This window comes from Pipra filicauda, unplaced genomic scaffold (genome assembly GCF_003945595.2).
Source record: "Pipra filicauda isolate LSUMZ 115617 unplaced genomic scaffold, ASM394559v2 scaffold35_size7292922_pilon, whole genome shotgun sequence".
Taxonomy (NCBI): domain Eukaryota; kingdom Metazoa; phylum Chordata; class Aves; order Passeriformes; family Pipridae; genus Pipra; species Pipra filicauda.
Window position 1 is genome coordinate 3,678,159 of NW_024104487.1, and position 19,965 is coordinate 3,698,123.

Genomic DNA, 19,965 nt, shown 5'->3' on the forward strand with positions numbered 1-19,965 from the left:
GAGGAAAATGTTCCTTTTAAAAAATGTCTTTAAACAGGACTGTCCTGCAATACTTAAGTTTTTCTTTCGCACTGCTGTACAATTAAAACAATGTCAACGAAGATGACACTTGGATACAGACATAAAACTTTGGATTTTGTGAAAGAAAAAAACTAGCTTGTAGAAACCAAATATTAATCAAATGGGCAAATTCTAACTTGTTTCTGCATTATAGCTTTGAATATTTATGACAAATTTTTAATATGTTGAACACCTTTTGACATAGAACCTTAGAAGCATATTGCTTCACACATTTTCTTATTTACAGATGATGAGCTAGTAAAAAATTAGTTTAGCTTGCTATTCATTTGATAAAGTGGAGACAAGACAAGAAACAAACTTTCCTCACCCAGGTTATGCTCCTCTTTTTGTCTCTTTTCCCATTTTGAGCTATCCACATAGGCCGCAGAAAGAAGAGATCTTCTACCTAATGAAGAAATACAATACTATGTAAGCTAGTTTGCTTAGACAACTCTAAACAAAGTAACACTTTATTAGTTATTATCTTTTACTGTCCCATTTACTGAGTGGGATGCATTAAGCTGTCTTTATAACACAGCAGTCAGCAACTACTACTGTAACAATTCTGATTCATTGTAATTATTATTTTAATTAGTATTTAATTATTATTATACTTATTGTTATTTATTTTTATTATTTTCTTGTAATATTTAAAACAGAAAAGCTTTCCCCTATAAGGTTTTTTTCATCACGAAAGAAATATTTCCAAACCTGAACTCTCTATTTAAGAAAAGGACAAATTTGTAAAGGCAGAAAAAAACCCAAAGAACAATAAAAGCAGTTTCTTTGTGCACACAGACCTTTTTTATCAAATGCTATCAATTAGCTAAATGTAGGCTAAAAAACATAAGCAAAAAACATGGCTATGCACAAAAAGGCTTTTCTGTTGTTGCTGGATAGTTATTTTTTCTACCTGTAAAGACCCGTCTCACTGGAAGTGAAAGTTAAATGCTCAACTGGAAATACTTCCCTTTTAATATTCTCCATTTTTTCTATCTCCTGTGAATCGTGCATTCACGGAAACATTTTTGGAAGTTTTTTCCAAATACTCATTGTACCACCTTTGAAATCTGCTCAAGATGCTGTACTAGCTTTTGAAACAAAACAGAAAATGCTTCAGCTGGAAGACTTTGTACATCAGCCACAGATGATGTGTTCTTGAAAATGCATGAGGAAGACCTGGATAAAATTTGTTGAAGGAAGATATAGGAATACATGTAGAAGGTTGCAGAAAATAATGTTAAGAAATATGAAATATTTTAGAAATAGACATTACAATGCTACACAGAAGTCTAAGCAACTACCTTAAAGCTTTAATCTGAAAATCAGCTACCTCTGAAAGTTTAGTTTTGGTTGTGAAACAATTTTTCTCTTCATCCTTCTGACACACCATTATACCCACATGTCCACCTCCGAACAACTTTGCAAACGTCTATCAAAAAGGCCCAGAACACAGAATTCCACAGTCAGAATATGAGAGTATGTACATCACTTCACCAAACAGAAAATAAGGTATTTTTGTTTGGTTAGTACGGTTTCTTTTAGTGCTATTTTTCATTAGGTTGACAAAAGAGACATACAGAAGACCTGGGGAGGTTGGTGTGAGTTTCTGGGGATTTTTTGGTTGGGTTTTTTTTAGGGTAAATTACTGTATGCTTATTCACGCAAAGGATGCTACTACCAAGCATGAGGCTTTACAGAACTATTCTCTATACCAAAACTGTCCGCCTGACAGCTCTATGCTCGGGTAAGCCGAGGTCAGGGCTGAGCTCTTCACGCCGGTTCAGCGCCAGAGGGAAGGGCGGCGTGGTTGAACCCTGGGCATCCAGGAAGCAGAACGGAGGAAAGCGTGCTCCGCGTGTGAAAAGGCACAACGGAGTCACCCATCACCACCACTCTTTAGGCAAACGTTACTGAGCTCCGTTCTTCCCAAGGGTCACATTTTTGTCTTTTCCAAGACATCAGCCTTGCGGCTCTTCTGTCACCGGCGTTACCAGGTTGTGCTGGGCACGCACTGCCACGGGCTTGGCGGCCTCTCATACGATTCCGCGTGGATTCCCCCGGCCCAAAGGGGCAGGCCCTAAAATGTCGAGCTATGAAATCCGCACGGTGGAGGATCCACTAATATACAAACTGCGAACACTCTCCTACACTGCACGCCAGCGATAAGACGTCCACAGAGCTGCCTCCAATTTCATACAGATATACGAAGAGAGAGAGAAACGGGGGAAGGTGAGGGCAGTCCCGGCGCAGCATCCCACCCCTGCTCACGCTTCCCACCTCCGCCTGCGGCAACCACGGCCACCAGCGCCGTGCCCCGGCCGCGCCTCGCGCCCCGCCGCGCCCCCCAGCAGCGCACCGACCTGGGCCCGCGCCGAGGGCCCTCCCGCTGCGGAGCACGGCGCGCCGGAGCACGGGGGCGGCCATGATGCCGAGGCCGGAGGAGGTGGGCGGCGCGGGGAGACTGCGAGCGCCCCGGCCTGCCCCGCCCCGCGGGCCGGGCCGTGAGATGGCGGCGGTGCTGGCGGGCGGGTCCCGGCGGGCGGCGCGGGAGGCGGCGCGGCGCTCGGCGGTTCGCCTGCCCGCCCCGGGCGCCTGGGGCTGCGTGCCCGCAGGTACTGCGGGCTTCGCGGCGGGGGCGGGCGAGGGGGGGGCCTGGCCGGGGAGCGAGGCTGCCCGCCGGTGCGGGGGATACCGGGTACGGCGACACTCGGCAGGTCCGGCGCCGCCTCCAGGCGTGGGCCTTACGGGAACTGTAGTTCTTGCCTGGATTCCCTTCTCTGCGCGTGGTGTTCCGGCGGGGAGCGCCGAGGGGCTCCTGGTGGGCAGGCCGTGCGGGGAGGGTGGGCAGTGGCCTTACAAGATCAGAAAATGAATCCCAGAATGGCCTGGGTTAGAGAGGACCTTAAAGATCGTCCGGTTTCAACCCCCTGCCGTGGGGACACTTTCTACGGGATCGGGTTGCGCAGAACCGTATTCAACGTGGCCCTGAGCGTTTCCTGGGATGGGACATGCACGGCTTCTTTGGGCTATTCCAGTGCCTCACCACTCTCAGAGTAAAGAATTTCTTCCTAATATGTAATCTAAACCTACTCTATTTCAGTCAAAAGCCATTCCTCCTTGTCCTAGCACTACATGCCGTTGTGATAGTCCCTCTCCAGTTTTCCTGTAGGCCCTCTTCAGGTACTGAAAGGCCACAGTAAGGTCACCCTGGAGGTCAGCGTTAGTGAGCGGATCTCCTACTTGCTGCTGTCAGGATGTGACATTGAAAAGGAAACAACCAACCAAACACATGTGCAGTTTCATAAATGTGTGTTTATTCTGGGAGGATGACAGTGTTATCCAGACTCTGGGCTTCAGAGGCCTTCCAAAGGCACTCCCTTGCCCAGAGAAGGAAATGGGGGCACATGGAAAAGAGGTGTATGTTGCAGAGCTCTGAGCCCAGGCCCTGGCTGGGCTCCTGGCCTGTGGAGGCCTCACTGAGGTTACAGCTCTGTTAGACCCCTCAGAGACATGGAGCCTTCCATTCTGCCTCGTGCTCTGCCCACCCCTCTTCACTGGCCAGCCTGGTAGAGGGTAGTGAGGCAGAGCAGGTTAGTTGGTTAAGTTCTCTGGGATAGCCTGCACCACCTGCACATGCCAGCCATCATATCCATCTCCCTCCTTTTTCACTGGAGGTCCCTTTGCTTGGTTTTGCACTGGTTGGTTTCTGTAACACTGTAAGGTATGAATCTAAGGAAGCAGTGGAATTCATCAAATTGAATTCAAGAAGGGTAAAATTCTGCTGCACCCCACGCTCTGCTGACACTGTCCGTGACCACTGAGTGTCCGTGATATGCAGTGTGCTGGTCCCACCCCAGGCACTAGCATGATTCCTGCACCAGCCCTGGAGAGGCCCAGGACTGGGATGGGCTTTTGCTGTTAGACCAGGTCTGTGGGACCTAAATGGTGGCTAATACAGGTCAATTTCATGCTGGATAAATTGTGTTTGTTTTCCCATTGGAACAGTTTCCATTAAATTTAATGGATGAATATGCCATTTAATGGATTTTTTGCTTCAGGTTTTATGAAGTGTGTCATTAGCATGCTTTGCTTGCATAGAAAACAAGTGGGTTTTTTTGCATGGCCTGTTACATTTTTCTAGGGAAATGCAGAATGAGAATAAACAACCTAACTCAGTTCAATACTTGTTCTTGTCCCTTCATGGTTCCAATAATTCTTTAAGAAGCCAAAACTTTAAAATATTAGATTGTAACAATGTAAGCTGCTACAGTGACTCTCTGTTACAAAGTCATTAGTTGCAGATAAAAATCTAATGGACATCTGATTTTGTAACAGCAAAAACTTGTCAAACAGCTTTTGCATGGCACTTTTATTAAAGCAGCTTGCAACACAGTACAGTTGAGGTCAGCACCCAAAGTTAATTTTGAACTTCTAGATTAAATAACTGTCTTACCTCTATGTCTGTAGTGCAACAGAACTTCACTAGGTCTCCTGAGTGTTACTGGAATCCAAGTAATACAGTTGGTGTTTTTATAAATTCAAAAAATAAGCTTTTTGTGTCTTCGTACTGCTTTTGGAGCTTCCAGAATGATGCGTTCTACAGCAGTGGGGACAGCACTTAAGGGGAAAGCAAACTGTGCCACTAGTGAATTGTGGACAATAAAGAAATGACAAAAAAATCATTATGAAAGTATAAAAGGGGGGAAAGATCTTATTCCTGAGCAGAATGCTCCTCTTCCTTGGTGAAGAGGAATATTGCCTCTACTTTTTCTTGTGCTCATTCAATAACTAAATACTTCTTCATCCTTGTGCACATAAAGTCCATAGAGCTGTAACATAGTATTTGAATTCTTTTGTTTGTGACATGAACAACTTCAGTTTTTGCAGTCTGTTTTTTAATGTCATACTGACAATGGTCTGGCATCAGAAAATTGAAGTCAGTAATTAATACATGCAAGGTTCAGTAGTAATAAATCAGACAGTGTAACATAAAACTCAGTCTTCCTCTTTTTTTTTTTTGTGATAGGGAAGCGGTATCTGCTAACAGAAGAAGATATAAAGTTACAAGAATTTCAACAGATGAAAGTGGCAATTAGGAATGAAGTTCATGGCAATAAAGGTATAGAATTTATTTCATAGTCACCATTCTCAATTTTAGCATAAGTCCTAGGAAACGAAACAGTCCAAGTTACAAAAGTATGACACCAATTGATCCCATTTAAAGAAACAACTTATGTCTTCCTCCTGCAAATTTGTTGTATCTACCATTATTGGAAGATCTGAGGCTTTGTAAAATGAAACAATGTTAGTTATGCTGTGTTGAGAATATGTGTGGAGAAGCTTTCATGTGTGCAAGGTGTTTGCGTAAGACCTGAAATGTTTGTCTCCTCCCTTTTCTAAATTTTTAAGATAATTTAATAGAAAATACTGTTTCAGTCTACAAATATCGCTTCAAATACATCATCAACAGAGAAGGGAAACACAAAGCCACATAGTTACCTAAGTATCCAGAAAAGGCCTTCACCAGTTATTCTCTTTTAATCTGTTCTGTAAGTTTAGTTAGCATATTCTTTTAGATTTTTTTCTTTTGCCTAGTGTAAGTTCTCAGTTGTACACCCACTTCCAGCTGACATATGCTACACCGAATATGAAAAACAAATTGAGGTTTTCCAAACTAATATAGGAGCAGAATCAGTGGATTTTTTCTAACAAGGATTTTGTCATGCTGTTTAAAATGTATGCAAATTCCTTTCTTTAAGAAACATAGGTATAAACATAAAGCTGCCCTTATTATTTAAGAAAGCTTAGGCAAAACTCCTGTTTTATCATGTGTGGGTGTTCTAGTGTTCCAAAGGTTGTACTTAATTTTAAGACAAGGAAGAGACAAATAAACAAATCTAGTTTTATGTAAATCAGTCTTTTGGGACAGAGAGGGAAGTAAAGTCAACCTGACAGTTTTTTTCTATATTTAGTAAAATTTAAATTGTGCAGTTGCAAGTCATAATGTTATTTATTGCTGTGGGTCAATCACTTTTGCTAAAGCAGATTTGTAGAAGCCAAATGTTTGGCCTTACAGGTCACAGTTGACCTTTTAGTTTCATACAAATAGTAACCTCTGAAAACTAATGAAAACATTGTGCTAAACATCTGTTTATGTGTATGTGTGAATAGTTTCTGTACTCAGTGTTTAATGTAATATGTGAAAAATGAAAATAAGTAATTAGAGCTAATAAAAACTTGGTTTAGTAATGGAAAAAGCAGTAATAACTGTTGCACAGAATATATAATAGTTATTATTTATTGTAGTTATAATCCAACCATTAACGACAATAGTTATACTATTAAGTACCGCAGTTATACAATTACCTACAATAGTATAAATACCATTCAGATCCCAGGTGTTTTTTGAATTTCTGTGCACCTTTGAACACATCACAAGCATTATATATGCCTACTTGTATGTATACATTCTTCTAACTTCCAGGATTCAGCTCTGTATTTCAGTCTCGAGTAAGGACTTGCAATTGCATGTAGCAACAGATATGCATCCAGTAACTGAATATGTTGTTCCCTGTGGTGCCTACTTTTTACCTCTTGTGTAGCTCACTAGCTTGGAAACAGCAGTGCTACAAAAAAGATTGCTTCTCTCCCCAAGATGTGGTCAGCACCATGAGAGGAATGAGGCTGTCAGGTGGTACATGTGATTTTAATCTTGTGTGTGTTGGTCAGTGGATTGAGATTACCAACTGGAGGACTCATCTTTGTGCTTGATTTGTCATAGGAAAATGGGTGGGATAGAGAACCATCTTGTTTTGGGGCAGGGTAAGGGAAGCAACTCTTAAGTTTATGGCTGTGTATAGAAAAACACAGATTATATAGGAGAGTCTTTGTGTTTTCATCAGCTGTGAAGAAATTTGAGTCTTCTGTATGAACAGTGTTGAGTAGTTTTTACAGTTGTTTGAATGCTGTGTGGAATTGGTTTTGTTTGTTTGCTTGCTCTTTAGAAAAAGAACAGAAGACAAAAAATGTTACAAAACTTTCTTCCTCATTAAAACTTTTCCATTACCAGATATGTTCCATAACATACACAATGAATTAAGTTCGCAATATGCATCTTCTTGGTTTTCCACGTTTGACATGACTTCATGGAGACACCTTGGCATGCTTGTCTGTGAGAAGCTTTATGCATTTTTCTTGGTGAAAAAACAAGCTTTCTGATTCATTCAGTTTCCATGTTTTAGGTACCAAGTATGCAACACTTGTAATGGAATTGTCTATAGACTGCTCCTGTTATGTATTTTATTTTCAGATCCATATTTTAGAAGTATTAAAGAAAAATTAAAGAAAAATGGAATAATTCTCAAAAATGAATTAAAAAATTTACTGCATTTATGTCAGACTTCATCTGATGTGGAATTAGCCAGAAAAGTTATTTACAGGTATTTTTTAAAATCCAGGTAACGCTCTTTTCTGTCTTTATTTTTTGTCTTTTATTAGATCATCCCAGGTTATATCTGCAGTTGAGTGCTTGTCCTGATTCAGTGGCTATAGGCATAATTAATCCCTTAAGTTAAGGCTGTGTTTTCATTTTCTTTCGATCTTCAAACCCTTCAAAGATTCTCAGGTCAAAGGAGGGTCAAGCTATGAGAGCAAAGTAGTGTCCTACTGCAGAATGAATGGTGAACCACACAGAAAAATCATCCCACAGCTGAGAAGCAGATGTATTTTCAGGGTTTTTTTCCAGCCAAGACACACCTGATTATAAACTGGTCTGGAACCAGCAGTGGCAGATTAATGGCAGGAGGTTTTGTGAGTGAAAACTTTCCCAGCAATTACAGTGTAGGACCTATAAAGTAAAAATTAAAATACTCTCTTTTTGTAGAGGTATTTTAGCAGGTATTGCTGCTAAAATAGACTGCTGCAACTTCTGTGCTGTCATTCCATGAATAGAAGGTAAAGTAGCTGGGAATTTTTTAGGTAGAGACCCATTCTATTATTGATTTAATCCAGATTACTGGTAATAGAAGAGATTATTTATTACTAGTTAATTTATTAGTTTGATCAAAACTATATTTTTCCTTAAAATTTAATCTCCTGTTATCTATATATCTTTGGCTGGTGCAGATAGAAAAGTGTGCCTCTGTCATTGCACGTACAGATCTTGCTCTCTGTTTAAAGCTGTTCTCCCTGGCAAATTCCATGCTCTGTGTGATTAACTTTTTTAATCTTTCCAATAGGTACCATGAACAGAATGGAATAACAGCCTTACAGAATTTTAAATTTGGGCCCCTCTTTATGAGGCTGTGTTATGAGCTAGACCTTGAAAGACCTGCAGTAGAACTTATCAAAGATCAGGTACTTCCCCTTATATTTCAAAAATGCTGTTGTTGTTGTTGTTGTTATTATTAGTCAATATATTCTCAGTCAATGTATTCTCAAATATGAGAAATGGTATGCTACCAATAGCAAAACAGTAATTAAAAGGAAATTAAATGCTAGTTTGACTGGTAACTTTATTTTATTTCTGTATGATAAAATTGAATAAAAAAATATTGATGAAAAAATAATTACTTAAGTTAACATGGCTGTTGCATGTTTTCCCACATCCTGTATTGCATTAGATCACTCTTGGAATGAATGCTTCTGAGTTTTTCTGTGGTAGCCCTCTGAAATCCCTTGTGTTATTTGTACCAGCAGATTTATCATGGTACTCTACTTCAGATTCCCTCTGAACTCTGTAGAGGTGGTATGATGTTCAACAGCTCAAGAACTTGGCCATTTTAGTGCTGAAGAAACTTAAGGACTTGTTTTTGAACATGACTAAAACTCTTATGTGTGCTATTAAGGCAAGATATTAATCATGCCCAGTGTGTGCAATAATGTTGTGCTTTCAAAAATGTCTGCTAGCCAGTGAAAAGTCATGTCTCTGATGCTAATTCATTAAGGCATGAGATACACCCAGCAAGAAGTGGGAGAAGTCTTTCTCTGTTCTTAAATTAGACATGTAAGAGTATGTAGTTTTTATTTTGGTTTGTTTTTTTTTCTTATTGGGATCTGTGTCATTAGACAGGTCCTGCTGTACTTGCAGGACATAGTAACTGGTGGATACTGAGATACTGAGCCTGAGATACTTCTTCAGACTCTGCTACAGAAATTTAAACTTAATATGTCATTTGACAATATGACATTTGGCTATTCCCAACACAGTGTGGTTGAAGTAGAACATAATATGTAATTTCTCTTTCTTCTGCTACTCTTATCATCATCACTCAAGCTCTTGTGCTGACCTGTTCATCATTTGATATTGTGATTAGAAAAAAATTCTTTCAATTTCATGGCGATGTGCTTAACTACAAAGATATTGTTCGTCAGCTGCAAGCTGTCAGGGTCTTCCGCTTGCAGTGACTTAGGGGTTACAATCTGTCATTAAAAAAATGATAGGAGGACTCTCTGGGAAATTTCTGTTTAATTTTGGTGAGCTTTTGACCATACTGAGTCACTGATATTTTAGAGATTACTTGACAGAGGGACGGACAGTCAGGGAACCCAGAGAGTTAAACGTTGAACTTGTAAAGATGAGACTTATTCCAGTAGGAACACCTGCTAAATGCTGTGCACAGTAAGACTGTTCACTCTCCTGACCTTTTTTATGTTTGCTCTATTTCTTTTCCAGAATTTGCATGGTTTTTTCTCAGAGAGTACATCATTCCATATTTTGGTGACTATGTTGTTTAAAAAAGGCCATTTTGAAAGTAAGTATTGTGTTTACTAAGACAAGTTAATTTTGAGGAGGATGCTTCTCACTGTATGTGTTGTGTGTGTATATAAATATATGTATTTTTTTAATGAATATTGCTAGTTGGCTATGGTTTTAGATGGCCAAACATCATGTAAATAAGTGTAGATGGGAATGAGTTGCACTGTAGCATGTAATAAAAATGGAAGACAGTATAGGTCTTCTACTTCCTGCAGTATTCTTGCCATTCAAGTTGCCTGGAATTGTTTTTATCCAGGAGACCTTGTCTCCTAAACCCTCTTCTCCAAAGTGCTAACTTCTTTTTGCTTTGTAATTTCCCATAGCATTTTGTTTTCTCTATTCAGAGTTTGCTTTATGTGGGTTTTGAAATGGTATGTTCTTTAACAGTGTTTTGGCTGTTCTGCATTAGTGTCAGTGGAGAGAAGAATACCCTTTTTCCAAAACTGTGGTCTTCTCTTGGTTTGTCTTACTAGTGCCATCACACAGAGTGGCTACTGCAGTGTTTAAGTCCAGTGCTTCAAATCAGTTTGGCCCTTTGTGAGGATAAGGAAAAATCATCTAACCTAACTTAAAAGACTTTCCATGAGAAAACCTTAAATTTAGTATGGAATAAGCTTTTCAAGCAAATCCCTTTATTTGAAATCTGTTGAATACATAGCACTTGATCTCTTGGTGTTTAGCAAATATAAGTTCAGCAGCTGTCCTAGAAGTTGAGACTGAACCACTGTAAAAATAACTAGATCAGCACCTGAATGCAGTCTTTATGCTGAGGCACGTGAGTTATTGAGGGGATGTTATGGAGTTTGCCTAAAGTGGTGCAAGATTTCTGGGCAGTTAGGAAGAATGAGGGTGACTTTGTCAAGTATCTAGAATTTAGCTTCAGATTCATATAAAAATAATGAAAGAGTAAGACCATATTCTACTGTAGACTGAAAACCTCCTTGCTAGGAAGAGGTATTTATATCCAACTGACCATGCATTAAACTTTTTGAATTATTTTCTTTTTAAAATAATAGATTTCAGTTTGCATTCTTATTTGCAAATAGACTTACTGAGTTCATAGCATGTTGAACTGTTTTTTCAGTTACTAAAGGTATAGCCATAAATTTGTGAAGTGAGTAAGACTAATATATTTTTGATAGGTGCTTTGGAAGTTCTGGTAGAAATGAAAAAACAAGGTATACCTTTCAACAAAGAAACATATCTACTTGCATTTGCAATATGCTATAAGCTGGTAAGTATTTTCAATTTACATTATGGAAAAGTGTTTGAAATGCATTTTTTTTGGATTTTAAAATTTCCATATTTTCCCTGTCATGATTTCCTGTCTACTGGAAATATTTTAGACATATTTAAGTCCTAAATTGCTTCATTATGCATGATATAGTGCCCATATATAGTTTCCCATACAAACTAATATCACAAAACAAATCTCTGAAAGTTTGCATGGACATAAGCATTAAGGAACAAATTTGCTACAGCCTTATAGTATTCTTTCTCTGGGAACTTTACAACTCTTCAGACTATACTGTGTGCTTGAGCCTCAATATCAATTTTATAGTCTGGTTTCCTTAAGAGACAAGGCTTATATGTGATATAGTCTGTTTGTCAGACATCTCCCATCCATTTCCCCCCTCCCCCAACAAGTAGCCTTGAACCATTTCTGTAATTACATCCAAATTTGACAAGGAATAGAGTTGTGAAAGTTAATCTGTTCCCTACGTGCCTGATGAAAATGGACAGCTGAGTGGAGAAAAGAAACCTAAAGGAATGCCTCTAGTGAGAGACAGGCTGTCCTTGAGCTTACCTGTCTCAAAGAAAAAAAGCATGAACACGGTGAGAAGCTGGGCTACATTGGTTTTACGAGTGTTTCCTTAGAACTGCTTTCCTTTTGTAGCAAAGTGAGATCCCAGAACTTTTTTATTTTGATCTTCCTCTCCAGATTTGAGTCAGTTCTGCAGTTTGAAATATTAACGTGGACCCTTCCCAAACTCAGTTATAAAGTTTTCCTCCATTTTCTCATGTGTTACAAAGATGCTAGCTGAGGAAAAGGTTATACCACCAGACTAAACTTCCTCAGGTTTCTCAGTTAAACTTTAAATGAAACTGAGTGCCTATATGAAAAAGGAGTAGGCCTAAAATAGTACCTCAGCAGTAATTTACATGGTGCTTCTGCAATTCTCAGTTCTAATGAGTTAGCCCTGCCTTTAGGTCTGCTGTAGCTTCTTCCCTAAAATCTTTACGTGCCTTTTACATGCCCTGCAGTCAGAAGGCTTGGACCCATGGCACATGCAACAGGAAGAAGTTCCCGAGGCTTCTGTTTTCCACTACATCTGGCCCTACATGTGTTTTCAATAGAGAATCTAGCCCATTATGACTACTGATGAAAATAGAGGGGAAACAATTCTAAACTGTCACCCGATTGTTTTAACAGCCACAATAAACTCGTGGGTTTTTTCATTGAGATAAAATACTACCAATAGGGGAATAAGCTGTAGTAACCCTTTATGCGCTAAAGAGGATTAGGTGGAGCTCTTTCAGAAGCTTAATCTGTTGATTCATCTGTTAGGAGGAGGAGGAGAAACCACAAAGCTCAAAAGTACTTTTGTGCATGCTGCAAGATAAGAAATGTCAGAAAAAATCTTGATGGGAAGTATCTTCAATATGCACTACTTGAATAATGGAAAAAGTGGTATTGATGTCATTAAGAGCTGTGCTCAATTTTTACCAGGTTAATTTTTGTTTTTTTAGGAATAATCCTGACAGAGACCAGTACAGAAAAATGTACGAGGCCTAAAGCTCAGATTATTGCCAGTGGATAAACAAAGGAATTGATGTTTAGTCTTTGTTCAGAGGTGTTTTACAGGTCAACTCTGAAACACTTCTGGGATCTTTTAAATCACTATAAGGCACTACTATCCCCTGAGACAACAGATGGTCCTTCTTTTAGTGCAGGAAAGAGCTATAGGCCTTTGGATGGCAACAAAGTATTTATGTAATAATCAATCTTCTGGTGATCAGAATGTTTCTAAATTTTTGAGAACATGTTTTAAACCATATTTTGCAGAAATGACACTTTGAACACTAGGAACAGAAATCAGCACCAAATATGAGGACTCTTATCCATATTGGTGGTGCCAATTGTTACAAAATCTTCATGCTGCCAGCTTTTAAGTTTGGCAGATACTATTTTGTTTGGAGTCCAGTCAGTTCCACCCATAATTTCCAGTGTGAGCCGTATTGGTTTGGAGAGTTGGTGGTTTGTGAGGTAGCACATAGCTAAACTCATTGCCTTTTATTATAGACTCTAGTGAAAATTGTCCCAGGAATAATGGAAGCTTTCTGTGTTGAAAAACATGCAAATGGCTAAGCAGTCATATTAGAATATATGCTTTGGAAACATTTTTCAAGATTTGATCTGTAAGAGAGGCTAAAAATGGCTGAATGTTCAAATTTGCACATACACAGACTTCTTTAGTGTAGTGGTGCTGAGTAGTTCAATGCTTAGAAAATATTGACTTTTTAGTAACTACCTAATGTGGATTCTAGAATAAAGGACAAAAATTAATCTTCCTTCCTGATTTTGGAATTATTCAGAAGTGAAAAGGAAAGTGTCTGTTTGGTTTAGGATATTGCCACAGGTTTTTTATCTCTTGTAGAAGCCAAAACAGGGCCAGGTGTAATTCTTAAAAGAATGGAAGTTATGTTTACCTTCTTTTGACCTCTGTCATTTTAAATGTCATATTTTGATGTTGTGTTTCTCAAGAAGTGCTGCACAGAATCTGCTTGGTTGGGTTTAGATACATGTTGCCTTGGTGATCATACAGTATGTTGACTTCTGCATGCCTTCTGAATGCGATTGCCTTTGCTTACAGTCCTGTCAGATCACAAGAATAACAAGTACAACTTACTTTGAAATTTCTATGCAGGACAACCTGGAGTCTTCCAAAATCTCTGCGAAATTGCTTGAAGAAGCACAGCTGAAAGGTGACACCTTGTCGCTGCGAGCATACTGCTTTGCCATGGCAACTGCTTTCAAGCAGGTACAGTGCCTTTTGTTTTAGGTTCTGCCTGGGTCTCTATAGTTTTATTGTGAAAGAAAGTTAACATTGAGAAAGTGTAACTGATCTATGTAACAACTTCAAGCATTGAAACTTTCAGGCTCCTGAAACGGTATGATTATAGACAACTTTCACATAAATTGAACCTGGAAGTTTTGAAATATAAACATGTCTTGAATCTAATGTATTTTGTGCTAGTGACAATGCCATATTACTAGACAACGAACGAGTTAGGAAAACAGGTTAGATGTAACCATGGATCTACTCCTGCAGATACTACTATTTGGTGATGATTTCCTTTAAATAGAATTTAAATTATAATTTAAAATATTTATGCAATCATCTCTTTTAAATGGTTATCTTGGGAGGCAGGTTTAAAGGCTATGATGTGTATTGCCCTACTGCATGGGAGGTGGCCTGTCTTTCTTCACAACGTTTCTGCTCGGGGAGGTTTTCGAATATCTCATGTGCCTAAGCACTGAGGCTCTGAGGCAGCACAGGGTCAAATTCTGAGCAAGAGAATAACACTTAGGAAATTCTAAAGGCTGGAATAAATCTCTGCAATTAATTTGTCTATACAGCATGGGTGTGCTCTGAACCTTCTCTGTTTCATGTTAAAACAGAGGTCAGAGACACTGGAAGGACTACAGATTTGGTCTTATTCACAAATTTTAATGAATGAAGTAGAATTGTTAAAGGTTTCTTGTGCACTGTGTGGTCTTTTTTACTCTGTCTCTGTGAAGAGAGACACTGAGCAATAGCAATAGCAACACTGAAATAAATTGTCATTGAGTAAAAACAAAATCTCTATCTCTGAAACAAAATGAAATGTGCTTGATGTTGCTGTATGTAAAAATCAGATAAAATTCTTGTTTTGCAAACGGAGTAATGCTCCACATTATATTTAACTGTTCTTTAAGCTGTGTGGTCTTTGTCAGTACTTATTGCTGTGAGTAAGATGTTTCTCGATCTCAAGAAACATTGCTTGGTCTAGTAAATGCCAGTGTAACATTAACTGTCTACACAAATCAATTGATAACATAGATACAGTAATGTAAATGTGTATGTCCAAAAGGTTAAAAGGGCTGGACAGGATAAATATCCACATTAACATATGCTGCACTTCATTTAAGTACTCTGAAATGTGTCAAACCGAGCATGTGTGTAGATCATGTGTCTTTTAGGTGATCTCATGCTCAGTGTTGGTTACGTGCAACACACTGTAGTAAAGACCCAGATGACATGACAAATGCAGCGTGGGGCGTTTCTTTTGCAGGCTGCATGCTGTTTGGTGTTTATGGGTCATGGTGAAGGGGTTTTAGATGCTGGTTTGTGATTTATTGAAAAGTTGTGAAGGACTGTTTTTTCTCTTGAACTTTTATTGCAAAAGTTTGTGATGCATGTTTGACTGTATTTTTTTTATTATTTATAATTCCTTCCCAGAATGATGTAGCACAAGCCAAACTTTATTGCTCCCAGATAATGAAAACAGAGAACAAACTATATAATAATCTTAAAGTAAGTATGCTTGCTTTGTATTAAAATCTTGCAAAGGAGTATGCTATACTGGACAAAAAACTTCCATGTGCAAAGTAATGGAGCGGCAGCTTCTTAGGAGCACATCTGTGTGTTAGTAGTGTTGATGAGCTTGTTTCTGAGTCAGCAAATTCTGAACTGTTAACAATCCTCACCCATTTTTTAAAATAACTTCCTACCATAGATGAGACCAGTCCTACATCTGTGGGTATAGAACCATGAACAATTTCTAATTATGACACTGTAACTTTTTGCTTCCTTGCTACAAAAGATTGAAAAAACCCACAGCTCCAAGTAAATGCCTTCTTTAGCTGTGCTCTGCCCACTTCAGGCCTCCTTCAGCCCTACAGACCTTAGCCACATGTGTGTGTACAACAATTTTTTTGTTTACTTGCACAGTCTGTAACCTCAGAGAAAGTGTACTGCATGTGCCATGTAAGCGACCTCTCTAAGCTATGGCAAAACCCACTTTATTCAAGAACAGCTAATGCAGCTTCATCAGAGGAGCTCTACCTTCAGACTCACCCTTCCTTTCCAGGTCCCAGCTGTGAAAAAAAAACAGTGAGGAAATTGATCATTCCATCTGCTTTCTTTGTGATGAATGGATTTTTATCAGTGCAGCATCTGGAAATGTATTTTGTTCTGCTTTGCCTCATGTCTTTCTCAAACACTTTTTTAAAAAATGTACATTCTGATGAATGTAACCACCACTATTTGTGTGGTGTATTTTTATTTTATTTTTAAGGTTCTTGTCCAGCTCAGATCTGGTTTGCTAGAAGAAGTAATAAAGACACTAGAGGCAGCAATAGAAGTAGATACTCCTCCCTTTGTGAAAAAACTTGAGTTTTCTGAGCAGGTGGTAAGTACGCAGTAATGGTACTTGACTGAGACGTGGTAATGGTGGTACCTACAGAACCTCCGGTGCCTAAGTTCACCCCACTGAAGTTGTTTGGGTTCTGATGCCAAAGCATCTGTCTGGCTTCCTGTACTGTTGGACAAAACGCTTAGCTGTTCACTTTCCATGGTCTTGCTCCTGGAAGCTCATACTTCATTTGAATGTGTAGGCTTCAAGTGAAGCCTACCCTAGTGGCATTAAATAATTTAATCCCTTGCTTTCTATGTTATTTTCGTTTGATATGAAAATGAGAGTAAAGTTTCTGATCACAGTGATATTGTTAGATTGGTAATATTTGCAAAGATCTGTGCTATACAGGGAAGTGTGATATGAGAAATAGTAACTTTTGGTATTTAACTGTGTTTTACTGTGAAAACTGTTTTTACAGTCTTGATCAGCAAGAAGACTTTCTCATAGCACATATGTAGCCTCTATCAGTTTGTCAGCATTGCTGCTGCTTTTCCTGAAACTCATCAGTGAATTCCTTTTGAATGTGCCTGTAGAACAAGGCAAGAATAATTAAATACTTAGCCATTCACTGCTGCCTATTAAACAGAATTTGTAACTGATATGTAAAATATCACGTAGAAGGGGGATATTCCTCTCAAAGTATAGCCCATTTATATTAACTGCTGTGTCAAAAAGAAATTCTTTAAGCAGCATTTCGTTTTGTAAAGTCTTTGCAATAAATGTTGCATGCGTCAGTGTTATGTTTTGATTTTGTTTGGGAAATTTGTAACAAGCATAAAAAGACTAAGCATTAGTCCTAACCCTTCCCTTTCACAAAAACTTATGGATAAATAACGTTTTTTTAAGAGATTTACTTAACACTTGAGTTCATACTCTGTGTATGGCATACAGAACTTCTCAGTTCTGTAGACTGAGTCTGTAATCTGTCAGACTCTATAGTCTGACTTATTGATTTCTTCTGTACTGTACATTTACTGAGATGCATAATAATAATTAGAATTGTGCTGATCTGAAAAGTAGATTCCAGGAAGCAATTAAGTTTCCTGGATTTAAATAGAAAATAATTGTGTTATTCTGAACTAGGACTGAAAATAGGACTGTACAACTTCGAGGAAGTTTTAAATGTAATAAACCCTCTCTGATAGGTATCCGGTGCATTTCCACCATTGTGTGGTGATGCATAATGTGTGTTCCATAAAATCATTGCCTTAGCAACCTATCTTATGCTGTGTGTTTGTTTGTTTACGATGAGTGATTGCTTGTCTTCAGTATGATGGTAGAACATGATCTTCACTTGCTGAACTGTAACAATATGTAAATTTCTCTTCCTCAGCTGGCTACAGTCAGGGAAAAGATGGAAGAAAACCCTAACCTTTCTGTCAAATTAGGAGATATTTATACGAAACTACAAGCTTCTGGACAGATTACCATGTGCACACTAGAAGACATGCTTTTCCAGATTCCTAGTTCAAAGAAGACTACTGCAAAGCTTTTAAGTCAGAAGCAATTGGGCTATCAGGCTGCTAATCCACTTCAGTCAAATCTGTTGTTGGAATAGTGCAGTATATGGTGGCAAACTGAACTGCTGATAGCATCTCTTAGAAGCCAGGTTCAAATAAAATGTCTTCTCCCGATTTCCACAATGAGCAAGTGACCTCTTCTAATTTTCTGATATTAAGCTTCCCAGCGTAGCAGATCTTGGCACAAATTTGCAAAGTTTCTTAGAGCAAGTACGATCAAATTTTTAGACTATAATGACTGTGATGGCTTTAATGGCTGCAGATCAAATGTGCTTGATCTGTGAGTCCTGTATACCCAAAAATCTGTACTCACTCACCATCCAGAATAGAAGGAGTTGGAAGCAGTTATACCTTGGCTGGCCTTTGCGTGCTTTTGGTTTACTTCTGCCTATGAAGTGATGAACCTGTTGATACAGAACTTGGCAGTCCTGTAAGCACTAGACTAGTTGGAGCCCAGCTTGGTACTCATACTCTCCAAGCTGGGCTGCATGATCTCTCCTCTGGATTCTGTTCTTTTTATTTTGTCTCTGCCCCAGTCGAACAATGTCAGAACTCACAGTATACTTTCTGTGAATGAATCTGTGCATGCTACATCAAACTTTGTTGAAGCCAGTGAGGCACTGTGAAGGAACAAGAACCCATCCATGCAGAAACACAGCTTCAAAGAAAATGTGGCTACAGCACACCAGAGGTTTCTGTCTGAGACTCTCTCTGATTTGTTGCTGTCGCAATATGTCCTGCTAATACTAAAATGCACAAAAACTGTTACACAGTAGAGGGAACTTCATACAAGTGTAAGTGAAGAATCATTTGAAGTGTGTATTACATTTTTGTGAATCACATGCACACTGTTTATGAGTGGTGGCATGAACTAAATACTACATACATTAGTCTAAGAACACAACTATTACTTTTTCTGTAATATTGTGTAGCACATAATTCCACATATGGTTCAGGAGTAGAGGTTTTTAATGCTTTTCCCTCAGTTGGAAATTCTTTCAAGGTTTCTTTCAAATTCTTACAAAACTATATGAACCCTTGAGAAGCTCCCAGTCTTTTCTCCACAAATAAATTTGATATGGGATTTGTTAAGGCTGCTTGCATTATGGCAAGGACTAGTGGCAAAAAATGTGGAGGGATTAACTACTCCTCAGTTTACTCCATTGGTATTATCAGGACAACTGTCTGATGTCATCCATTACTATCAGGACAGCTGTTCGATGCTAAGTTTATAAATGCCACATCCATTTAACCTTACACAGCAAATATGTAAAGTCAGTTCTGTATTAATTACAAGAAGTTGGTGCGTCCTGGGACTGCATGTTTGCTTGTTCATTCAAATCTGAATTGGATAGCTTCCTACCTGAGGCTGTATCCTACCTGCAACTGAAGTAATGACAACTTCTATTAAAATTGTCAATATACCTGATGTTTCCATTCTTTGTTCTCTTGGCTACCTGTTTTCTTGAGGTTTATTTACTCCAAGTAACAAATTGATTTTTTTTAAGAAATAACATGTCTTTGTCTTAAGAGAGGAGATACCCTTAAAAAACTAAAAATACTTTAATAGAAGAAGAAAGCAGGGACTCAACAAAGGTTAAAGAATACATTCAAAGAAACACACACAGAATTCAGACATTTAAAATTAGAATATTGAATGTTGAAGTGTTTAAGAAGACTGGTAACATTATCCCTCAGAAAAAAGAAAGCTGGGAAAAATAAGCAACTTCTAATATTTATGCAGCTGATTTTCAACAAAGTCAAATTTGTGTCATACAAGGTGCAGAGACTTGTTAATTGGGAAATCTTGGATTTGAGTGATTATTTATGAATTTGTATTTTGGTGCATCAAGGTCCTAAGCACACTGGCTTTTGTGCTGAAAAGTCTTCATCCTTGTGCTTAGTTGACTGTTATTAGATTGTGCTGACTCCTGGTTTCCAAGCACCCAAGAACAGGAGACCAAACTTGTCTAGAGATAAGCAAATACTTAGGGATTTTGCTGGGTCAGAGTGGCTGTAATGCCAAGGGCTGAGTTACTAGACAGTTTTTTTGGAGACAGCCTCAGACAATAGGATCCACACTATGTTATTGCAGCTTTTAATAATTTTTTTTTCAATTATGAACCTTGAAATAAAAGAGAATTCAACATTCTTAAATTCAAT

The 19,965-nt window shown here is 38.6% G+C and overlaps 2 protein-coding genes across 7 annotated transcripts in view; one reads left to right on the plus strand and one right to left on the minus strand.

The window, feature by feature from the left end:
- The window catches only part of MRPS27 (mitochondrial ribosomal protein S27), a 39,268-nt gene extending 36,671 nt beyond the window's left edge, over nt 1–2,597 (minus strand). The window contains exons 1-2 of one of the 2 annotated variants that reach the window (XM_027752197.2): nt 2,424–2,594; nt 389–466 (exon numbers count right to left, since the gene is read on the minus strand). In XM_027752197.2, the coding sequence (XP_027607998.1) occupies nt 389–466; nt 2,424–2,487 (142 nt within the window). In that variant the 5' untranslated portion in view covers nt 2,488–2,594. Of the gene's footprint in view, nt 1–388; nt 467–2,423 lie in introns of both variants that reach the window. The other variant, XM_039384566.1, reaches the window with a different exon arrangement.
- PTCD2 (pentatricopeptide repeat domain 2) lies at nt 1,990–19,231 on the plus strand. 5 transcript variants are annotated; one of them, XM_027752194.2, is made up of 10 exons: nt 1,990–2,292; nt 5,090–5,182; nt 7,373–7,520; nt 8,301–8,418; nt 9,737–9,815; nt 10,963–11,054; nt 13,750–13,863; nt 15,325–15,399; nt 16,163–16,276; nt 17,616–19,231. In XM_027752194.2, exons 2-10 carry the CDS (start codon nt 5,143–5,145, stop codon nt 17,838–17,840), a joined length of 1,005 nt encoding a protein of 334 aa, XP_027607995.1. In that variant the 5' UTR covers nt 1,990–2,292; nt 5,090–5,142; the 3' UTR covers nt 17,841–19,231. The 5 variants fall into 5 exon arrangements, with proteins under 5 accessions (XP_027607995.1, XP_027607991.1, XP_027607994.1 ...); XM_027752190.2 differs by lacking the exon at nt 1,990–2,292 and adding an exon at nt 2,332–2,675 and having other exon boundaries at nt 7,373–7,502; XM_027752193.2 differs by lacking the exon at nt 1,990–2,292 and adding an exon at nt 2,432–2,506.
- Nucleotides 19,232–19,965: the final 734 nt, after the last annotated feature.